Source organism: Tinamus guttatus, unplaced genomic scaffold (genome assembly GCF_059628265.1).
Source record: "Tinamus guttatus ecotype Peru unplaced genomic scaffold, ASM5962826v1 Tinamus_guttatus_pri_ptg000038l, whole genome shotgun sequence".
Lineage (NCBI taxonomy): Eukaryota > Metazoa > Chordata > Aves > Tinamiformes > Tinamidae > Tinamus > Tinamus guttatus.
The window spans coordinates 4,357,716-4,378,713 of record NW_028288572.1 but is presented as its reverse complement, the minus strand read 5'-3'; the positions used below and the strand labels follow the sequence as shown (position 1 = coordinate 4,378,713).

Genomic DNA, 20,998 nt, shown 5'->3' with positions numbered 1-20,998 from the left:
ACAGACTGATATTTGAAAGGAGGATTGTGGAAACTATGCTTTCTATTGATAATAAGAATGCTAAAGGTGGGGAGGTAGAAATAAATGCTTGCAGAGCTTGCAAATACGGGAAGACTTTACAGAGGTGTCAGAATGAATGCATTTAGCATTACATCCTCTGAGATGGAAGGAAAGACTTTATTGTGAACTCAGGAAATGTATGACTTTCTGGATTTTCTGTAGGTGTGGCCCTATACCTACAGGCATATTGCATAGTGTTTTTGCATCTGTTTTTCCATCTTTTAAAAAGGTGCTTTCCTGCTTCATGGTGTAATTCATTGACAACTTTTCAAAGGTCAAATAGAAGCACTGAATTTTAAAAATGCCAAGTATTTTCTTGTGTCCTTTAATATCTCTTGACTAGACTGGAAAAGTAGATGTTTGTAGATGTTTTACCATGAAAAAACAAAAACTATGATGTATGATGGTTACCCGTTAACTTTTCCTCTTTGAATATGATTGTCTGACCAATGCTGCCTCACTTATGCGTGCTCTGTGGGTTTTGCAGCTTTACGAATAAAGCTATGTAATTCTCGTAGGTTGGAATCACTGGAACTTGAAAATGGAGAGTATGTTTTATATAAATTAAGCAGCTATCAGCTAACAATTTTTCCGCTCTCTAAAAGTGATTCGCGTTTTGGGTGAGGCTTTGGGATTATTACATTTATTTTGCAGCATGCTTGCAGACTATTAGCATTAAAAAACAAACAAAAAGGTTATTGGTCCTTCTCACTGAAAGAATAATTACATTACTGAGCAGGAGCGTCATGGGTTTTTCTTTTCCCTCCCCCTCCTCCTGTAAAAAAGATAAAGACCTTTTTCTCAATCATCAAAAAAGTATTTTTGTCAGATTGCCCTTTTATAACTTATGCTAGAGGAATCTTGGAAAATCTTAGTGTGGGGTAGAGGATAATAACCTTACTAGTAGGTAGCTTGCCTTTAGACATCGTCACACTTCAGTAGTATAAAGCAAGTTTAGATTCCCCTTTGTAATACTTCTTTGTAATGCCTACCTATAGTTTTGCAACTGATATTAACTGAATGTGTTAATATAATTTATCTTCTCTATCAGACCTAACTATTTTCATACTGCTCTTTTTCCACTAGAAAAAAGGTCAACATTGGTTGCTTGGACTCAGCAAAAGCTTTAGTATACATAGCATGAGTTATCAAAGCCCGTTAGTGCAGCTCTGCATAGAAATTTAGTTATTCCTTCAAAACTAACAGAAGAACCTGCTAAATTCTAATGAAGAAATCTGAGTAGAATGCAAAATGTTTTTGAATTTTAATGAGATGAACAAATATTTTCCAATAAAGAAAAGTAAGACTTTTGTCATTTCTGCATACATTGCTACTAGAGTTCTTAAAACTTCAATATCAATTTTATTTTATTCCTTTTTTTTTGTTTTATTGATAGGAAATGCATACTTCCCTTTCAAAAATGTGTAAAACATTGCAATTCATGAATTTTCTTTCAGTAAAAGTACAAAAACAGTAGTAATGAAAGAATGTTTCTGTGCAATGTAAAATTTGTAGTATTAAGTTCTTCAGTATGCATGTAAATATTAAAACCTATTCTCTTCTTTTGTACTGTGGGAGTAGTATTGTAAAATATTGCTCTTTATACAGATTTGTGGCATGCTTTCTGGCTAAATTTAGTGAATAATATCTGGTTGCTAAATCTATACAAAGTAGTTTTTGGTTTACTTACAACCAGTCATATATAGCCTGGGTGTTTAAGAGATTAGCTAGTCTTCCATTTCTAAAGATTGAAGATGAATGCAGCTTTTGGTTTTATTCATCTTGCAACCACTGCACAGCTGGTCAGCTTAATAACATATATTTAAGAAGTATAACTTATTGCAATAAAACTGGATTATAATGATGACATGATTCTTATAAGATTTAGCTTTGTAAATTTTTAAAGCAAATTGATTCAGAGAAACTGTCAGAGAAATAAACCACTAAATCCTTGGTGGTGTTTTTGCATAGTTCTGCTGAATGATCTCTAATGAGACTAAATACTTTGCATCTTCTATTAATTGATGCTAGGTTTCTTCTTCATTTTCTTTTTAAATATATTAATGACCTGATAAGTGTCTTGCTGATTTTTCCTTAGTGTGCTTATCTTTGTTGGCTATAAGCTATAATCTGTATTCCTCTTCCCCGCTTTCCCTGGCTTTCTCTTTTTGAGGCTTTGTGTCCTTTTTTTCTTCTTCTACATGCAGTGCTTGGAATGCTGATTTTATTGCTGATGACCAGATGACTAAGCCTACCAGCTATACAACAATAAAAATGTAGTGAGGGAGCAGTTCTAAGACAGCGCGTGGTAGGCACGTTACCCCTTAGGTGCCTGGAAAAGATGTCCCACGTCTGACATCCCTGAATTCTGTAAAGTAGCCATAGTTTTACATCACCTTCTTCCTGGTCTCCAATTAACTTGAGTTTTCCTCTGCTAAGGAGAAAGAGCTTAGGAGAAAATGCTAAGGAGAAAAGCTCCTGTTTTGGATTGTTGCAAAGTAGAACCTCCTGTTCTCTTGCATTTCTAGTATTTTTCCCTCCTTCAGTCTGTCAGACACTTCCTATATTCTTTACTACCGGTCAGAACTCTTTCAAGTAATGTTGAACTTATATGTTTCCTTTATTAACAGTAAATCAACTTTTTCCTCTGCTTGGCTACTCGTTCTGCTTTTTCTGACCTGTGGAGTATAGTTTTAAGAAGCTTGAAATCAGAAGACTTGGGAAGACTAACAAACTAATATATTTGATTAAATTCTTAAGAGCAGTGGCCCAAAAACTCTTTAAGAAGAAAGTGTCATTTGTTGCTTAGGTAGAAACATTCCTTGGTTCACTTCTACTTTTTTGAAACCTTGCTCAAAATTAATAAACCAGGGTCTTGATAACAGGATTTTGGTTTTGATTTTCAATTTTCTTTTCTGCTTTGTTACAAGGTATCATCCTTTTCACTCTCCTCGTTTGATTTTTGTTGTTGTCAGACCCCTTTGGAGGTATTAAGGGGTCACTCTTGTTGCTTCTCTGAAAAGTCTAGTGGAGCTCTTCAAAAAAACCTCAGCTCCTCAGGTTCAAACTGCAGAGTCTCCATTGCCAGCCTGTCAAAAACTTTTTAAAGTTAAATGAAAAGAAGTTAGGAATGTAAGGAATGGCTGTGAAAATGTTCTACATTTCTGAAATGTACGGATGAGAAAAGTACAACGAGAGGTTGTGGTAGCAACCTAGTAGGTTAGGGAGTGTTTTTTCTCCTTCTGCCACTCTAAGTCCAAGATATTTCAGTGTGAGGAAATTCTACATAGTGCTGCTCCTGAAGAAGCAGGACTAGAAAATGAGTAGAGTGAAGGAGCAAGTTGAGTCTGTGGCACCTTTTTGTTTTAACATCCTTTTCCCAGTAGTGACCAGGAAAGAAGGAAAACCTGTGCTGCTTGAACTGTATTTTAAACAGAAAGTGGTATTAAAAATTCCTTTGTCAGGAAGCTGGGCATTCTAAAGAGAAAATATTTCCAAAATAGAAAATACTTACTGAATTCCCATATATGTCAATAGGATTCCTGACTAATAGGATATGTGGTAGGCCTGGATGTTGGCACACCAAGCTCTGCTCCCTATTACTGCTCAGCAGTGGCATTTTGGTGGAAGAAAGTGTTGCTGATTAGCAAAATCGTACTTTTATTGTGTTACTTCTCAATATGTTTTATTAATTTTTGGCCATCTATAATCTCTATTCCATCATTATTTGTGTTTGGACATCATATTTGGAGTAATGAAACTAAACTGGAATTGGCATCTGAACTGGAGACAGTTCGATAATCTAATTTACATTTTTATAGGAGATTTTGTGCCTTTGGGTCTGTTGTAATACTCTTAAGGGGAACGAGCTGAATTTTGCATTATTCCAGTTTTCTATGCACTTTATAGCATGAAGTAGCATGGCAAAAATAGTTCATGCCTTGCTGCGTTACTACCATTCTGTGAAACAATTCTCTATTTTGGGACAAATGGTAAGACTGAATAATAATAATTGAAGATAAATTTGCCATTTTTCCTGTGTGATCTTAAATTTTATATATAAACTACAAGATTTTTTGAATCCATATTATATCCTTGCCACACTTACAAAGTTGAATACCTAAGATTTCTTCTGTTTTCATCTCAATTCTGAGTGTATACAGTGTTTGTGAGAGTAAAGTGTGTGTGTTGATAGGCATATTTATTGCAGTTACAAAGAGGACTGCTAAATGTAAGAACTGTGAATCAGATTTAATGGCAATGAAATCACTGAAGATGATCTTTAAATTAGTAAGTGTCTTATATTGTGTGGGAATGTTCAAGCGACTTGTTTTGATTAGATGCTTCGGTTTGTCTGAAATCAGTGGAACAATTTAGTGAAACATTTCATATGCTAAAGGTAATGAATGTACTTATAAAACTAGCTGATTTCACTAGCTGATTTCCTACCCATCCCTAAGCAACGAAAATTTCTGATATTTTTCTTTTAAATAAACACGAGCTTTAAAAAAAACAGCTAAGCTCCAACTTCTGTTATCAATTTCAGGCTTAGTCTTGCAGTTTCAGGTTTATGGCTGTATACAATCACCTATGATGAAGTCAATATCTCAGTGACGTGCAGGTGTCTTTTGAACCAAAAGTTATCCTGTTTGTTATCCAAGTTTATTAATCTTTTTTCAATCTTGGGAATTTCTATGGACAAAGGGTTAATATAACTTTTTGAATGATCATATAAATGCTGTTGTATCAAAAAGAAAAAAAGAAAAAGAAAACCTGGAAAAAAGTTTTTGAATTTATCAGTTTGTTTTTATCATCTAAGGTATCCATCTCGTATTGAGAAGATAGACTATGAAGAAGGGAAGATGTTGGTCCATTTTGAACGCTGGAGTCATCGCTATGATGAGTGGATTTACTGGGATAGCAATAGGTTGCGACCCTTGGAGCGACCAGCATTAAGAAAAGAAGGGTTGAAAGATGATGAAGAATTTGTTGTAAGTGGCACGTTTATTTGGCTTTGGCTTTTTTTTTTTTTTTTTTTTTTGTAAGATGTTAGATATGTTTTCCTTCAGTAAATCTTTCTAGTGCATAATGATTAAGTCTTTTTTAGGAAAAATCTGAACATCTAACGTATTAATAACTAAAATTGTTTAAAACAGGATTTTAAACCTGGAGAAGAAGTCCTAGCTCGTTGGACTGACTGTCGGTATTATCCTGCAAAGATTGAAGCGATTAATAAAGAGGGTATGTATTGTTATATGATCCATATGTAAGGACTGTTTGCATATTATATGCTGTAGCCCACTTTAAATGGGGCATGTGTATAAAACTTCATTTATCTTCAATGTACTACTGAAAATGTTTGTTTTACCAGATTTAGTACGATATTTGATCTTTTATCTGTATGAAATTAAAAACCTAGAATGTCTCCTAGAAGATAAAACACAGAATGTTTCCTCAGTGATAACAAAAATATCCTTTGAGTAGTGTTATTAATATTTTACATAGTGTTGATGATTTAAATCCAGCAGAGTTGAACCAATTTTTCCTAATTGTTTTAGGAAATAATAGTGTTTTTAAATTCTGTTGGTTGTAGAATAATAACATAAATCTAGAACTAAAAACTTGATTTAGATGCAATACTTCACAGTGATGTTTTAATGGGCATTAATGAATTTTAACTTTTCAGTGTAGTTTAAACCAAATAAGCATTTAGTTGTGAACTAATTTTTTCTTTGTAGTGATAGGTTGAATGCTGCATCAATCAGGCTGTAAATAAAAGCGAAATGGTAGCTTAAACTTAGAATTACACAAGTGGACAAAATGTGACAAGCAGGATTTTTTTTAATTTTTCTTAAAATTCTTGATCCTGCATGTAGTTAACACTGACTTGCTTTGCTCATATAGCCTATGAAACATTATTGTAAGCAGAGTGGTGAGTTATACTTCTTTCTTAACCACTTGTAGTGATTACATCAATTATTTTGCAGGAACGTTCACTGTGCAGTTCTATGACGGTGTTATTCGGTGTCTTAAGAGGATGCACATCAAATCTATGCCAGAGGATGCAAAAGGGCAGGTAAGAATATTAGGTATCATTTTGTTAATTCTTACTGATTTTTGTAATATCTTAAATCTTGAAAGCTAGTAAAAATATCATCTAGCATTACTAGTTTTAGATTAGTCTTTTTATTCTGGGTGCTTCACTGTCTTGCTTCACCTTTTTTATTGTTGATGCTTATGATGCCTTGGAGTGTGCGCTGCTCCAGTAACGTTGCCCCTCTCTGATATGTCTAGATGCTGTACACTGCTGACTAATTTCTCCCAGATTTCTGTCTTGTGGAGGCCATGAGCATAGGGGCATCCAGACACTTTTTTCTTTTGTTGCCTTTGAGGAAAAAGCATTTAGTTTCCCAGTGTCTGTGCTGCTGATTTATCTCCCTCCCCCTCAATCTTGACATGTTTCAGTGATAGACTTTTTTGCCCACATGTTTTTGTTAACACCACTGTTCTCCTCCCCGCCCCCCCCCCCTTTTTTTTTTTTTTTTTTTTTTTTTTTTTTTGCCTCTCCCCTTTATCCCATTTAAGGGTTCAGACAGGTAAATATTCCCTCTGGTAATGTCCTTGTTGCTCTGTTGACAACAATCTGCTGAATAGATGTGGATGCAGACTGTGAAATAGTAGATGATTATATTCAAAACAAAAAACAACAACAAAAAAAAAGCCAAAGTCAAAACCAGTTACATGCTTTCTGTGAAAATTAGGGGGGCTATTTTGCATGATAACTGTATTTTCATAATTAATGAGAAATAACTCTACTGAAACTGCTCAAAACTCACATGTAAGAAATGTGAAAAGACTATTGTTATTGTTGCAGATTTTCTTTGGGATGAGCAAAGTTCAGATATTTCACAATTACAGTTGCAGTAACCCATATTTGGCTCACACGACAAGCGCAGATGGAGACAAGAACTATATAGAAAACTGTTCTGTATCCTGGCCTCCCCTTCCACGTTGAAGGTGGTTGTATATGAGGATAGATCTTCTAAGCCCTGGAACACTGTGCAGTGTTTAAACCACCTTTCCTCAGACAGACTAAAACTGAAGCCTGTATTCGGGCTACCTCTGGCTTCTTGCTGCAGTGTAGCAAAAATTCTGTTAAATCAGTGTGTAGTATTTCAATTAATATTTTTCTTATGACAGTAAGTTAGGAAACTAGAGCATTTCCTTTGACTTCCCGAAAAGGAAAATCTGGTAAATGTGTTTGCAGCTGGCTAAAACAACCTTTCTGTATTAACGTGAAGAAGTCCCTTTCTCCTAGTCCTGTGCTTTTTCTAGACAGCCATTCTGTGTCTAGTCCTGAGTTGTTGCTTTTAGACCACAGGCATTTTCAACTTAAAATGTAAAAATAGATTCAGTTTCTTACAGATGCTGGGTAGCTACCATGTTGATACCCAGATATGCTGGGTGGCAGCCCAGCTCATCTTAGAATCCCCGATTTTCTTTTGTGGTTGAGAATGATGGCATCAGGATAATGCACTTCAGTGGCTGAATGTAGGTAGCTTCAGTGAAGTTCTGAGAAAGAAAGAATGGGCCAAACTTAACACTTCTTGTCATAGATTTATATTTTCAAGGCTCTCTTGCAGCAATAGGAGTGCCAGATATGCTTCCTGCCACACTAATTAATATTATACTTGATATTTCATTGTGAAAAATTAGAGATAGACACACAGTTCTGTAGCTTTCAGAGAGAAAGCTCCTCTTCTGCAACATCTGCTACGTCATTATGCTACGGCAAAAATATTTGCCTTTCAAAATACTTTTGTGACTTTAATAATAATATAATCTAAGATTTTGTTTGAAAATCAGTTATTTGAAACTGAGATTGATTTAAGCCAAAGCCTCAAACTGAAATGAATGTTTTGAGGTTTATACCTTTTTCTTCTATGTGAACACATTTATTAGAAATGATTTACAGCCCAAAAAAGCCAAGAATATAATTTGATATGAGAAAGTGCAGTTGGCAGATCTGACATTTCATGCCTAGCTCTGAACCTACAGCTTATTTCTGTCTTTTTCCAAAGGAGAATAAATTAAGAGACATGTCTTAAGTTTAAGAAATTCTTTAAAATGTAGAATATTAGCAAGCTCTATGCAAGGTCTATTTTGGAAGTTATGTGCTAATTGTACAGAACCTTCATAACTCTGAAGAGGGATATAGACTTAGTTCTTTGTTAATGAATATTAGCGGTAGAAAATACTTATAAACAAACATGTAAAAATGAATTTTTATACAAGCATTAATATTACAGTTCTCAGTCTTACTAAAATAAAGTGTGTGACTGACTGCATCTGACCAAGAGAGCAAGAGCAGTGATTATGGCCTCCAATGTGGCACACATTAGACTATCTATATTAGGCACATTTATTTTGTCAATAAATGTAATGATACTAACAACAATTTGAGTTTACTGTGTCTTAAGGGGATTTTAGACGCTAACATTCAAACTCAATTTTTGAGTTGCAGATCTGTTTTTATAAGCCTCAGCTGTTGAGGGTGGAAAGCAAAAAATTCTAAGAATGAAAATACTTGTGTAGTTCAATGAACAGAGACTACGGGCTGTGTCTCTGCGGGAAGCTCAAATTAATTGAAATAACACAGAAATATGGCTAAAGTAGTGCAGAGGGAAAATGAAAGACGGGGATATTGAGACTGCCCTTGTTAGAGCACATATGAAGTATTCAGATAACTTAATTTTTCTGTTTCATGTTTTTTGTTTTATCTTCGATGTAATTAGGCGCGCGAGAGGGAGCAGATAGCGCCGGAGCTGAGATTAGTGACGGAAATCGAACCAAAAGAAGTGAGTTTTGAGGAGGGTTTTGAAGGAGAGGGAGGGGACTTGGCACCCAGGAAGAGGAAGCTGAGGAAAAAGCGTGGATTTACGATGGGGACAGAGGGAAAAAGAAGATATGACAGGAAGCCATGTGAGCCAAGATGTAGGTGGGACAGACTGCTTAGACCTGAAAGGTGAGAGTGAGGAGTCCAGCCTTGATTAGGCATCAGACAGTCAATAGGTTGGTGGTGCTCTGCGTATGTGTGTGCATGAGTGTGTGAGAGCTGGGAGCTGTGGAGTGTCAGGAGAGGAAAAACAGCCGGAGCGGTGGCACCACAGAGGTGCAAAGAGGTGGTGGTGGTTGTAGGTTGGTGAATGATGTATGTGAAATCTGCAACTGGCACAAGGGCTGGCATTTAGAAACGATCCTGTTCTTGCCTTTCGGCTGTTGTGGGTTTAAGCTAATGCAATGGAGTATTTTAAAATAAAAGTTTTTTTTTTTTTTTTTAGTTTGCTAATTAATGTATAAGGGTGTTGGATTGCTACTACTAATTTTTTGATTGTGCAATTTCCTGTGCTTTGGTTTAGTAAATCTAATAAACAAGGTAATCTTTTTTCAGAGTAATCATAAGGTAAAAGTTTGTCTTTTAACTGCAGTATCCTGTAACTTTTTTCCTGCCAATTTTCTTTGCTTACTTAAAAGATGTACCTTAGGAGTGGAAAAGGAGAAATACAACTTTTAAAAAGTTACCTAGACAAGGGAGAAACGTTCACTGTGGTGAGATTCTGTGGGAAAGGAGGAAATCGAGTTGGATGTGAGCCTTTTGAAGAATTAAATACTATAGCTGCTAAAGAGCTGAAGTTGGAGCACTAGAGAGAAGTAGGGGAAACTTATCTTAGGAGAAATAAAATTTCTTCCTTGATAATGTGCTCCTGTTTTGGTCCTGAGCTTTGGGTTTACCGAACATACATGAAAAAAAAAAAACTGCTGTTCAAGATCTATGAATAGTTTATGCAATAACTGTGATAATATCCTACTACTGTACTTGACAGAGTAGGTACCTTCAGCCCTAGCTGAAGAGAGATTGCAGTTTTCTCTCTGATTTAGTTTCCCTCTTTCCTAGCTTCTCCCTTTTTTTGTTTAAACTTTCTAACAATTCTTATTTTTTAAAAAAAAAAAAGTAGGAATGCATCTTTAAAAGAATCACCTTTTTTTGAAGTAGCAACTTCTGAATCCCCCAGAAGATGGGTGATCACCTCATAGCATCCCAGATGTTTAGATAGTTCTCGCAGGTGATATTCTGTGCAGCTGAATAGCTGCTCAGCAGGATTTCAGAGTTAAAAAGCAGAAATTGTCATTTATGTGTTTCTGCTCAGCCAGTCTAAAAATGGACCCCAATATTTTTCCAGCCATTTCTCTTCACTGAGTTTATTTTTTTTAAAGATAATGTAAGAGAAAAAGCATAACTGTCACCATAAATAACACCTCTTTGCTGTGGCTTCTCAGTGTTTAACCTTGTTTCATTTTTGTGTGTCCTGCCACCCTTTGTAAGTGCCATGTGTTAAGTAACCAAATACTGAAAATAAAAACTTGTGTTGCACAATAACAGTTACAGTTAACCCAGGATACTTAGCTCAGTGTGTCCCTTAAAGCTTGAAATCCTCCTTGGAAGCTGGCTTCAAGGTGCCTGTCCTGACTGACAGTGGAAAAGCTGTTAAGCTGCTTTGCTGCTGGCTGCACTTTCTCTTCTCCCTACTCCTACATGATCCAAGCTCCAGCAACATTACGGATCCTCTTCAGCCCTTGGACAGAGCACACTACAACCCTATCACCAGGTCTCCTGTCTGCCCACCAACATGCTCAGTCTTTTTTTCACCTGCTAGATGGGAAGGGCTCTGGATGCACTGGAGTTACGGTGTGCTCTCGTTGGCCAAGCAAGAGGTTGGCTCTGCATCTAGCAGTTAGATGGGTTCTTCGTGGCTGGCATGGCACCAAATGGCTTTGGGAGCTGCCTTTTGTGCAGCCCTTCCCAAAACCCTTCCAAACTGTTTTCCTACCAGCCAACCTAGGCATAAGCATTTTGCTTTGACAGTATGGACATGAAACACTTTACCTTAGAGGAACTAAGACTGTTATTTATTGATTTTTTTTTGAAGTGCATTAGTTGGACACCATATCAACTATATGCTTTACACAAAGCAGTGAATTATTTATTGAGCTTTGTAAAATGAAAAGCATAATACAGGAAAAAGTAACAGTTGTATAACTTGTGTTATGCTGCTCTTGTACATCCAAAGAAACCCCAGTAGAACTGAAATTTGAAAGATTTATAGAATGTGGGTCTGGTATGAAACACCCAAAGTACTTTTGTTTTTATAAATGTTATCTTATATGATAACATAGCAGTGAGGAAACAGGCCAGGGTAAAATATGGTTTCATGTTGAAAAGGAATTTTTAAAGTATTCACACAAAAAAATAGACAATTGGAGTTCTTATTGTAGCGGTTGTTTTTATATTTGGCTAAACAAACCTAACATACTCTTGGAGCCAAATCTCTGTAGTAAGCTAATTGTTCTTCAAAAACACTTTCAGATATTTAGTACTTACTGCTGGATTGTAAACGTTGCTCTTGGTTAGATTTGGTTGATCCCTGACACTTGGGAGACATCAGATCTAATGGAAGGAGCTTGGCTCGGCTTTTGGAGGTGTTTAGCGCTCTCCTTCTGTATAGAGTAACCAGAGGCTTCATTTACATTTCTAAGGTTAGATGAATTTATCTCTAATTTCTCTTCTTTATTCCCTGGATGATCGTATATGGTCAAATTAACCATTTTTTAAATGGTACTCCTTAATCGCCTTAAATGTATTTTGTAAAATCCAACTGTGTTGGAGAGCTTTATAAAAAATATTAAATAAGATGTGGAAGATAAAATACAAAAAGAATGTTACCTGTAGTTGTTGCCAAAAAAAAAAAAAAACAGGTGTAATTATAAAAGCTTTGTCAGTGCTTTATGAATCTAATTCAGAAGAGCTCTGTCCCTATATCATGCGGTTTTCTGGACTACGTTTAAGGCTTATTGTCCTTTTGAATAACAGTTAAAGGTGAGCCACAGTACAATTGATGTATGGCACAGCTGGGAAGGCAGTAACCTCAGTGGTTTGGTTGGGTTTGGTAGCTCTTGACTTTCTAAATCTGTAAGATGTAAAAGAAGCTGTAAGGGAACTAGTGCAGCTAGAATTCTGTATCCAGTGTCCTTCTGAACCTTTTTTTTTTTTTTTTTTCTTGCTCTTTATCCACATAGCATACGGATAATACTTCAAATCTATATAGGTAATTTGGGGGCATGATTTTGCTTCTTCTAGAGTACTAGCTATAAAATTACATCCAACTGCTTTGGAACACTTCTAGATGAAGTTCACTGGGTTTATAAATATATTGTATTTGAGTTTCAACCTTCTTTTTAATATTTACTTTTTTTCCTTCTTGGAGGATTGGATAGCTTTGGTCAAAGCTGCTGCAGCAGCAGCAGCCAAGAACAAAGCAGGAAGTAAACCTAGAACCAGCGCAAACAGCAATAAAGATAAAGAGGAAAGAAAGTGGCTAAAAGTTCCTTCAAAAAAGGAAGAAACCTCAACCTCTACAATCATGCAGGAAGTCCAAAAAAAGGAAGAGGAACCTACATCTAGTGACACATTTGGTAAAAACAAATTCTATAAGGGATGAAATAGCATTGTTAATTGATTAGTAAGCTAGCTAAGTGCTCTTAGTCATATAAGAAACTTTTTTCTTTTGCCTTTTTGCAAAACTTCTGTCCACCTCTAAGAATAAAATGTAGGTTTTTGAATGACACTGTGTTCTGGTTCCAATACCTGGATCTTTTGTTAACTGTGAGATACTCCTAGAGATTGTTAAAGATAACTTTTCCAATGGGAATGATAATTCAGCAGTAGCTGAGACTTTTTCAAGGTCGATTAAAAATGTGTTCGTTTTAAGTCTGTTACTGTACCTCTCATAATACTGAGTAAAAATTGCTGTTTTAAAAGTAGTTAACATTTAACGCCTCAGTCTAATACTGTAAGTCTTTAGAATATGTCAGTTACAATACAGCAGCTAATTTTATAGTTATTAAAATGTAATAGCCATTCTGAAATTCAGAATGCCATTCATTTTGGTTTTGATGATAATTTATTAACTGTGAAGTTAACAGATTTCCCTTTTGTTTAACAGTAGGCTTTCCTGTAGTGGATGTTCCAAAGATGGCCTTTGTGCAGGCAGAGAGCACATTATCCCACAAGAGGAAAAGTAATCTAGGCAACTCATTTCAGGCAAAGAGAGCTCGTCTTAACAAGATCACTGGTAAACTTCCTTTTTTAGTTGTTGTTGTTGTTGTTAAGATGTTTATCCCTTTCTAATGCATTGAAATACATATGCTTACATAAAAGGTACTCAAGTTGATCAGTAAAAGCACATTTATCAGACAGATATTAACCATATTCTAGTTTGGAGTTTAAAGCAATGTGGAAGTAGTAATAAAATTGAGTTTATTTGTGAGTTCGAAGAAGGATTTCTTACGAGAATTATCTTCCTAGTAAATTATAAATACTATCAAATTAATTTCTTGCATATGGATACTTTTCTCAACTCCAGCTGCCTCATTACTCCATTAACTGGTGAATTTGGCATTTGCGCAAGTTCTTTACAGTCATGAGTTACATGTCACCCCTGTAAATTAATACAGTCACTAGTTTGGGAAAATCAAGTATTCTATTCTAGTTTGTCATAATGTAAAATGGTTGTGGAAAGGTTTACAGTAAAGTATAAAGCCTAGATATTGAAATAAGAGCTAAAAGGGTCTGGCAGTATCTGAAGTATCTGTGCTTTATTTATTATTCAAGGATATTAAATGAAAACATAGAGATACAAAATATTTTTAAGCTAAACTCGCAGAATCACAGAACAGTTGAGATTGGAAGGGAGCTCTGTGGAATCTGCTCCAACCCCCCTACTCAAGCAGTGTCGAGCAAATTGTTTTTGAGTATCTCCAAGGATGGAGACTCCACAGCCCTCTCTGGGTAATTGTTTTAGTGCTCTGTTACCCTCACAATAAAGAAGCTTTTCCTTACCTTCAGGCAGAACTTCCTGTGTTTCAGTTTGTGCCTATTTTCTCTTGTCTTCTTGCTGGTCACAACTGAGGAAGTATGAGCATCATCCTCTTCACAGCCCAAATATGTCCTCAGCCTTCTCTTCTGGCTGAAAAATCCCATATCTCAGCTTTTCCTTACATGAACTGTTGCAGTTTACTAAACTGCATGATGGGGTTTTGCAGACTTGTTTCTGCTGATGCCACCTTTTGTAAGTCAGGTGAGAATATTTAGTCAGTTTTCCTGTGAGCGTGTATCTATTTCAATCTCTCTTAATCAGTGTTTTTAAACTAAAGGACTTAAATGGGGCAATATGGAGCATGGTTTGAAGATGATACTTTTCATATATTTAGAAAAAAATACCTTCAGTCTCCAGAATATCATTTTCTGGAAGGTTTCCTCTTTTGTATTGATTTGGGTTAATGGACAACTGTCACTTCAGTCTGCTCATTTTGCTCACTTCCCTGGTTAAAGCCCAACCTAATGCTGCCAAGCAGCAAGAGGATAAGGTGTAGCAGAAGATACCAGAAACTAGTCTAGAAATGGTATTTTTCTGTGAAAAGCCTGTGGTTCCAGGAATGGTATTTTTCTATGCTTATTGAAACATGTGCCTATCACAAATGGACTCGTGTAGACTTGTAATTAGACAACAAACACTGCAGTTATTGAGTTCTCCTTCTAAAAAGAGTTTTTATTTGTCTCTGAAAAACTTTCTCTACTAACTGAGGTTGTGTTACCATTTGGTCTAAGTGAATTAAACTTTTAATTCTGAAACCAAATTTGTCATGCTTGGTAGTTACTATATGTAATGACCTGTTTTTGAAGTAGCACCTGCATTTGCAGATCATATTGTACTTTTGTTTATTGCTACATAGAATGGAGAAGTTTTGAAAATGTAACTGCTGCTGATCATACTTCCCCTTGCTATGTGCTAGCTTATGCTTGAAGATTGTATGTTTATATTTTGTCTCCACCATGGGTTTTACTTGATTTGAAGGAAGGCTAGGGATGATGCTTGTGATGGGTGTATCCATCTAAATGGCTACAAGGGAACAATAAAGCGTTGTAACTCTTAGAAAACGTTCAAGTCCTGAATCACAGAAAGACTGAAGTTGGAAGGGACCCCCCTGCACAAGCAGCGTCACCTAGAGTACATTGCACAGGATTGCATCCAAGCTGTTTGGAATATCTCCTTGAATGCAACTCCACAAAATCTCTGGGGAATCTGTTCCTGCCCTCAGTCGCACTCACAGTAGAGATTTTCCTCATTTGCAAATGGAGCTGCCTCTGTTCCAGTTTATGTCCGTTGCCTCTTGTTCTATTGCTGACGCCATCCCCTTGACAACCCTCCCTTGAGATATTTGTACACACTGATAAGATTCCCCTCTCAGCCCTCTGTTCTTCAGGCTAAACAGCCCCAGGTCTCTCGGTCTCTCCTCATAGTTTAGATGCTCCAGTCCTTCCTCACCTCTGTAGCCTTGTCCTGGCTGCTCTCCACTACCTCCCTGTCTCTCTTATTTGGGGGAGCCCAGACCTGAATACAGCTCTCCCCGTGTGGCCTCACCAGGACTAGAAGAGGGGCAGTAGCACCTCCCTCGACCTGCTGGCAGCTCTTCCTCAGGCACCCCGGGCTACTGTGGGCCTTCTTCCCCACAAGGGCTGTTGCTGGCTCACGGTCAGCTCAGTGCCCACCAGAACTCCCACCCCCTTTTCTGTAGAGCTGCTCTTCAGCAGGCCAGCCTGAGGTTGTACCTGTGTATTGGGTTATTCCTCCCTATCTGCAACACCCTGCACCTGCCTTGAACTTCATGAGGCTCCTCTCTGCACTACTCTCCAGCCTGGACTGGTCCCTCTGAATGGCAGCACAGCCCTCTGTTGTGTCAGCTACTCCCCTCAGTTATGCATTTTGCTGAGAGTGTACCCTGTTCCTTCATCAATAAGCTGAGCAATACTGGACCCAGTATTGACCCCAGGGGTTACCACTATCTCCAGGCCTCCACTTAGGCTGCGTCACTGACTGCAACCCTCTGAGCTCTGCCCTTCAGCCAGTTTTTAATCCGCCTCACTGTCCTCACTAATCCACATTTCCTGAGCTTATCTGTGATGATGTTAGTGGAGATAGTGTCAAAAACTTTGCTGAAATCAAGGTAGACAACATGCACTGCTCTCTCCTCATCTATCCAGCCAGTCATTCCATCACAGAAGGCAATCAGGTTGATTGAGCATGATTTCTCCTTCGTGAATCCATGCTGAATTGTGATCACCTCCTGTCTTCCATGTGTTTAGAAATGGTGTCTGGCATGAACTGTTCCATCACCACTTACCAGGTATATTAGGAATTATATTGGGCAAGTAAATAAATGTAGGGCAAATAATTTGACTGTACAGGCTGTTTGAAGGGAACTGTCTTTGAATTTCATTTCAAGATTCAGTATTTGTTTGTCAAATGTTCATTCATTTGTCCTGTCTGCTACAAGGACAGCAGCTGCCCTCGTGTTCTTTGATCACCTGGTAAAAAATGTTGCTCAGTTCTTCTTCTGTTACTGTTACTCTCGGTGAAATTGTTTCCAGAAGTTGAATGTTATCGCCATTAAGAAGATACTAACATCTCTCCAGCTGGTTTTTACTTTTGCTGGAATGTTTGTTTCCACATTTCCCAATACAGTGTTACCTAAGAGAATCTGTAGTGAGTTAACAGAACAAAATGCGTGTTCTTCACCATGCTGCACCACGCTTTTTATTTCTTGTGTACTGCTGCTGACCAGAGATGGTCCAGTGAGAGTCCTGGTGCTCGCAGGTGCTTGTTCCCTGCACCCGTGTTGTTTGGTTAACAATATACCTCATGGGAAGAAGAAAATAAGGAGGGCTGTATATTCCCAGGTCTGCCAGAATTTAAGTCAGTTTCTGAGCTGTCGTTTCCTTTCTGAAGCCTGAGTTTCTAGGTAGGAAAAAAAATAAAACTCTTGAAGTAGATAAATGAGTCATTATAGCTTGAGACTTCTTCAGGCACTCTCAGACAGGAAATTATCTTCATATTTATGTTAGCACAGGCAGTGTTCTGGTTCATCTGGGAGTATTTTCAGGAATCAAGCATGAGGTGCTTGCTAAATTTGTTTTGCACATTGGGGATTCTTGTTACTGCTTTGTATGAAAATACAAAGAAAGCCTTTCTGAAAAGTAGCCCTGCCTTATTCATACATGTCTTCAAATAGCACCCCAACTGTAATATCTTTTCAATTTTACTGCAAAGGTCAGATACAGGACAACTGTGAGGGATTTATTTTTCCCAAATCACTGTTACTGAAATCCTGTAACAGTTCTTCTGAAAGAACTTCAGAAGCCGCATTCTAGCCTGTATATCGTTATCTAATATGTAAAAACATATTTCACTTAATTTTGATTTTTTTTTTTGCGGCAGAGATCAAAATAAAGAACATGTATAAATCAAGTCAGAATTAACCAGGATAATTAGAGTTGCAAAGGTTAATTTGTATGCAAGAGTATCGTCTTTCATGAAATCCAATGCAGAATTAAAATATTTTTAGATAATATTTATATTAATATCCTAGGGCTAAGTAGGTTTCTGCTTTGAAGTTAACTTCTTTAGATGTAAAATCATAGTACTTTGCGACTCTTGTTTTGAAGATGGTCTTCTGAAAAAGCTTTTGAAAATACTTGCTTACCAGAAAACTGAAGCAAGTAAATGAAAAATGAATTGAAAAACTCATGAGACACAGAAAAAATTGACAGCTCTCTAAGAAAATATCACAATTTATTTTTCCCGGACTCCCTCCTTCCCCACAAATATTCTGAACGCTTTTGCCTTACGAGAATGTTTTGAAGCCCAGAAAAGGTGAGAGGAAGAAAAAGATTTCTGTAACTTATTTAAGGTTTATTTGCTGGTTTTTGAAGCCTGAACACTTCCCAATGGTGAGGTATTATTTTATGACTGTTGGTGTGATATTTTTGTATTGCTAGAGGACATGTCAGAAATGTATGTCTCATGATAACTCGGCCATCCTGGGAAGTTGTTTCTTCCAATTTATCCCACTTAGCTTTGTGTAGAGCTGTTTCAGAGAGAATTATATTAAAAATGCAAATACTTCATATTTCTTCTCTTATCATCTTGTTTTGTTTTTCACGAATCCTCCTCACAAGCTTTTTCTAAATGAAAATCTTTGCAATTTTTCCCCTAAGGTTTGTTGGCATCCAAAGCTGTTGTTGCAGATGGTGCTGAAAAAAAAGAAGGCAACAAAGAAACAGCTCCAGTCCTGGAGCAGGTATGAAATGGTAGAGTTTGATTCTTTTGCAAGATTCCCACTGGAGTGTGCCATGGAGGTGTAGTACCTACAACACTAAAATTAGCCCCTTTGTATATAATAGGGAACTGAAACTCAATCTTATGTTTACATTTCCTCATAGCCAGGTGTATAGTTTTTAATTGTCTCTGACCACAGAGTTAACTTGAGTTTCAGTAATGAACTTTCATATAAGAAACTAACAAAAAAACAGAAGCAAAAAGTCACCACGCAACCAAAATTAGGAGACCAGTTTCCCAAGATAGAATTTCTAGCTGGAATTATGACCATGACTGGCTTAGGAGAAGACCTTTACGCAAATTTGATTTGTGTTCGAAACAGGTTTTTGACATCAAGTAAAACTTCTTTTGTAAGAAGTTTCTTTTATATTGTAAGAATAGTGTTGTAGACTGTTTGTGTTTTCTGAACTGCTCAATGAGCCATAAATTTTGCTAGGGTGTGTGTTTTAATAAATACAAAAAAGAAACTTTTAAATAATGTTAAGGGTCTGATTTTTAAATCTGCATATTTGCAGCACCTAAAGGCTGCCACTTTGTCTTTGGCTTATTCCATTGTGTTCAGGCATTGCTTGACTCAACATTATTGTGCACATCCAAAGGGCTGAATGCTTAAGCAAGCTAAGTAAAGCAAGCTTGCAAGTAAAGCAAGCTAAGGATGAAAAGTAGTCTTGATGCTGGGCATCTTTGCTTTGCCTTGCCATAAATCAGAGCCTTAATGTAGTTTTAATACAGCTTTTTTGTATTCATTTTCATTCATTAATAGCAGTGCTTAAATAAAACAGCCTTGCTTCATGCACTTCTTAAAAAAAGCACTTCTATTCTTAAACCTCGGCACACTCTATAAGCACTCCCTACCCCAAACTTCCTTGATATTTTGGTTGTACTGTTTTTTAGAGCTGATACATAATTATGTTGCTGTGTTTTTTTTCCATTGATACCACACTGGATACGAGTGCAGTCAATGGAACGTTACCTTGTTTTTAATGCAGTCACTGTCACGGCTACCTGAGCCACGGCAGTGTCGGTGCATTGACTGATATTTTGCATAAAGGTTTACAGTGTATTGACATGACATTCCATTTCTCAAATTTTTGCATATGGAAGATGCTATGACTTACTGCTGTTGTGTGTAATATTTTCAAAGTGCAAAAAACTGTGAAATGGCTGAGAGCATGTTGTTTCTGGAGGAATCATTACAATGTAAATCTTACCTTGCAGAATCCCATTGAGTTGAATGGGGCTTTGTGGTTTACATAGACTGTGTATGCAACAGTATAAACTGCAGTGCATATTTATTAAAAACCTTTTGTTATTTCTTAGGCTTAGTAACTCAGCTGTTTCTGTTTTGTTAATTAGAAATAAAAATACAGATGTCTCTGTCATTGTTTACATGCTAATGGTCTGAAAAAAACTAATTTTTGGAAATACAAGTTGAGCTCTTTTAAAGAGGCATCTAAAATCCCGAACTGTTGTTTTTCTTCCCTTCTGTCTAAAAACAGAAGCCCCACAAATATTTAAACGATTAACCATATAGGTGGGGGACAATTATGAGCTTACAGCTTTTCTTCCCTAATTTCCTGCCCAAATTCAAATTGGCAGAGTTACAGATTCCCTAAAAGATTTTCCAATAGCAAAGCTGGCAGCCCTTAGTTGGAGGTTTTGTCTGCTACAGCTGTAAAATTAGATGGGTAAAATATCTAAAGTTTTGGTTTTTTGTTTGTTTACTTGGTTTTTTTGATAATGTAATATGGACATGGTAGAAGTATTCAGCCCAACAGCCAGAAACTTACTTTGCTGATGGAAGTATATTTTATTTATATTTATATATATTTTTTAGTTTACATTTTTTGAACCTGAAACCTCAGACAATTAGGTGCAGATACAGTAGTATATTTAACTGTATTAGGGTAGGTTATGCTATCTTTCCTTTTGACCAAGATCTGCTTAGATGATTAGCATTAAGTCTTTAAGGTTTTTAATGTTAATTTGTCCTGTTAAAAGGTTAAGCACCTTATCAAAATATTAATTTAATTTTTTAATCTTGTTTAAGAAACTTTGTAATTTGAAAGTAATGGATGCTGTAGTACTGTCTTTCACATCTGTGAAGATGAACAATAAAATTGTTTATTTACAAGTTATGGCTCTAATTAATTTCTGGTAATACCTCTTATAACCAGCATAGGCATGAACTGTGGTTCATGCAATTTCTTTTTTTAATGAATAAAGTGCACTTAATACATGTGTATATTGGAGGTACTCAAGATAGTACTGATGTCTGCTGAAGGGGACATTTTGCACTGGATCTTTATATGGTACTATATAGGCTATTCTATAGCATTCAAGGGTGCCTCTTTTGTGTACATACAATGTGCATTGATGTTGGTTTCCACTGGCACTTTCCATATTCCAGTGAAAAATGAAGCTGTTTATACTAAAAAAACCGAATAATACCCTCGAATCATCAGAGGTGTGATACTTCTGTTTAGTTTGGACCAAGTGGTGCACATATTCTAGAATATCATTTTGCTTTGATAATTCTCTTTTTATTAGGTTACACTGTGCTGTGTTAACTGGGATAAGAGAGGGGGAAGATTTAAGAAACTATGGTATTTGAGTACCATAGTTTGCCATTACTGGGCAAGTTG

At 36.6% G+C, this 20,998-nt stretch overlaps 1 protein-coding gene across 7 annotated transcripts in view; it reads left to right on the top strand.

Annotated features, from left to right (window-relative positions):
* PHF20L1 (PHD finger protein 20 like 1) overlaps positions 1-20,998 on the top strand; it is a 51,903-nt gene that overhangs the window by 4,412 nt on the left and 26,493 nt on the right. For 4 of the 7 annotated variants that reach the window (XM_088534997.1, XM_088534991.1, XM_088535021.1 and 1 more), the window contains exons 3-9: positions 4,880-5,051; positions 5,217-5,301; positions 6,048-6,136; positions 8,856-8,918; positions 12,384-12,591; positions 13,122-13,250; positions 18,233-18,315. In XM_088534997.1, coding sequence (XP_088391123.1) covers positions 4,880-5,051; positions 5,217-5,301; positions 6,048-6,136; positions 8,856-8,918; positions 12,384-12,591; positions 13,122-13,250; positions 18,233-18,315 — 829 coding nt within the window. Of the gene's footprint in view, positions 1-4,879; positions 5,052-5,216; positions 5,302-6,047; positions 6,137-8,855; positions 8,919-12,383; positions 12,592-13,121; positions 13,251-18,232; positions 18,322-20,998 lie in introns of those variants that run through there. The other 3 variants (XM_088535006.1, XM_088535029.1, XM_088535036.1) reach the window with 2 other exon arrangements.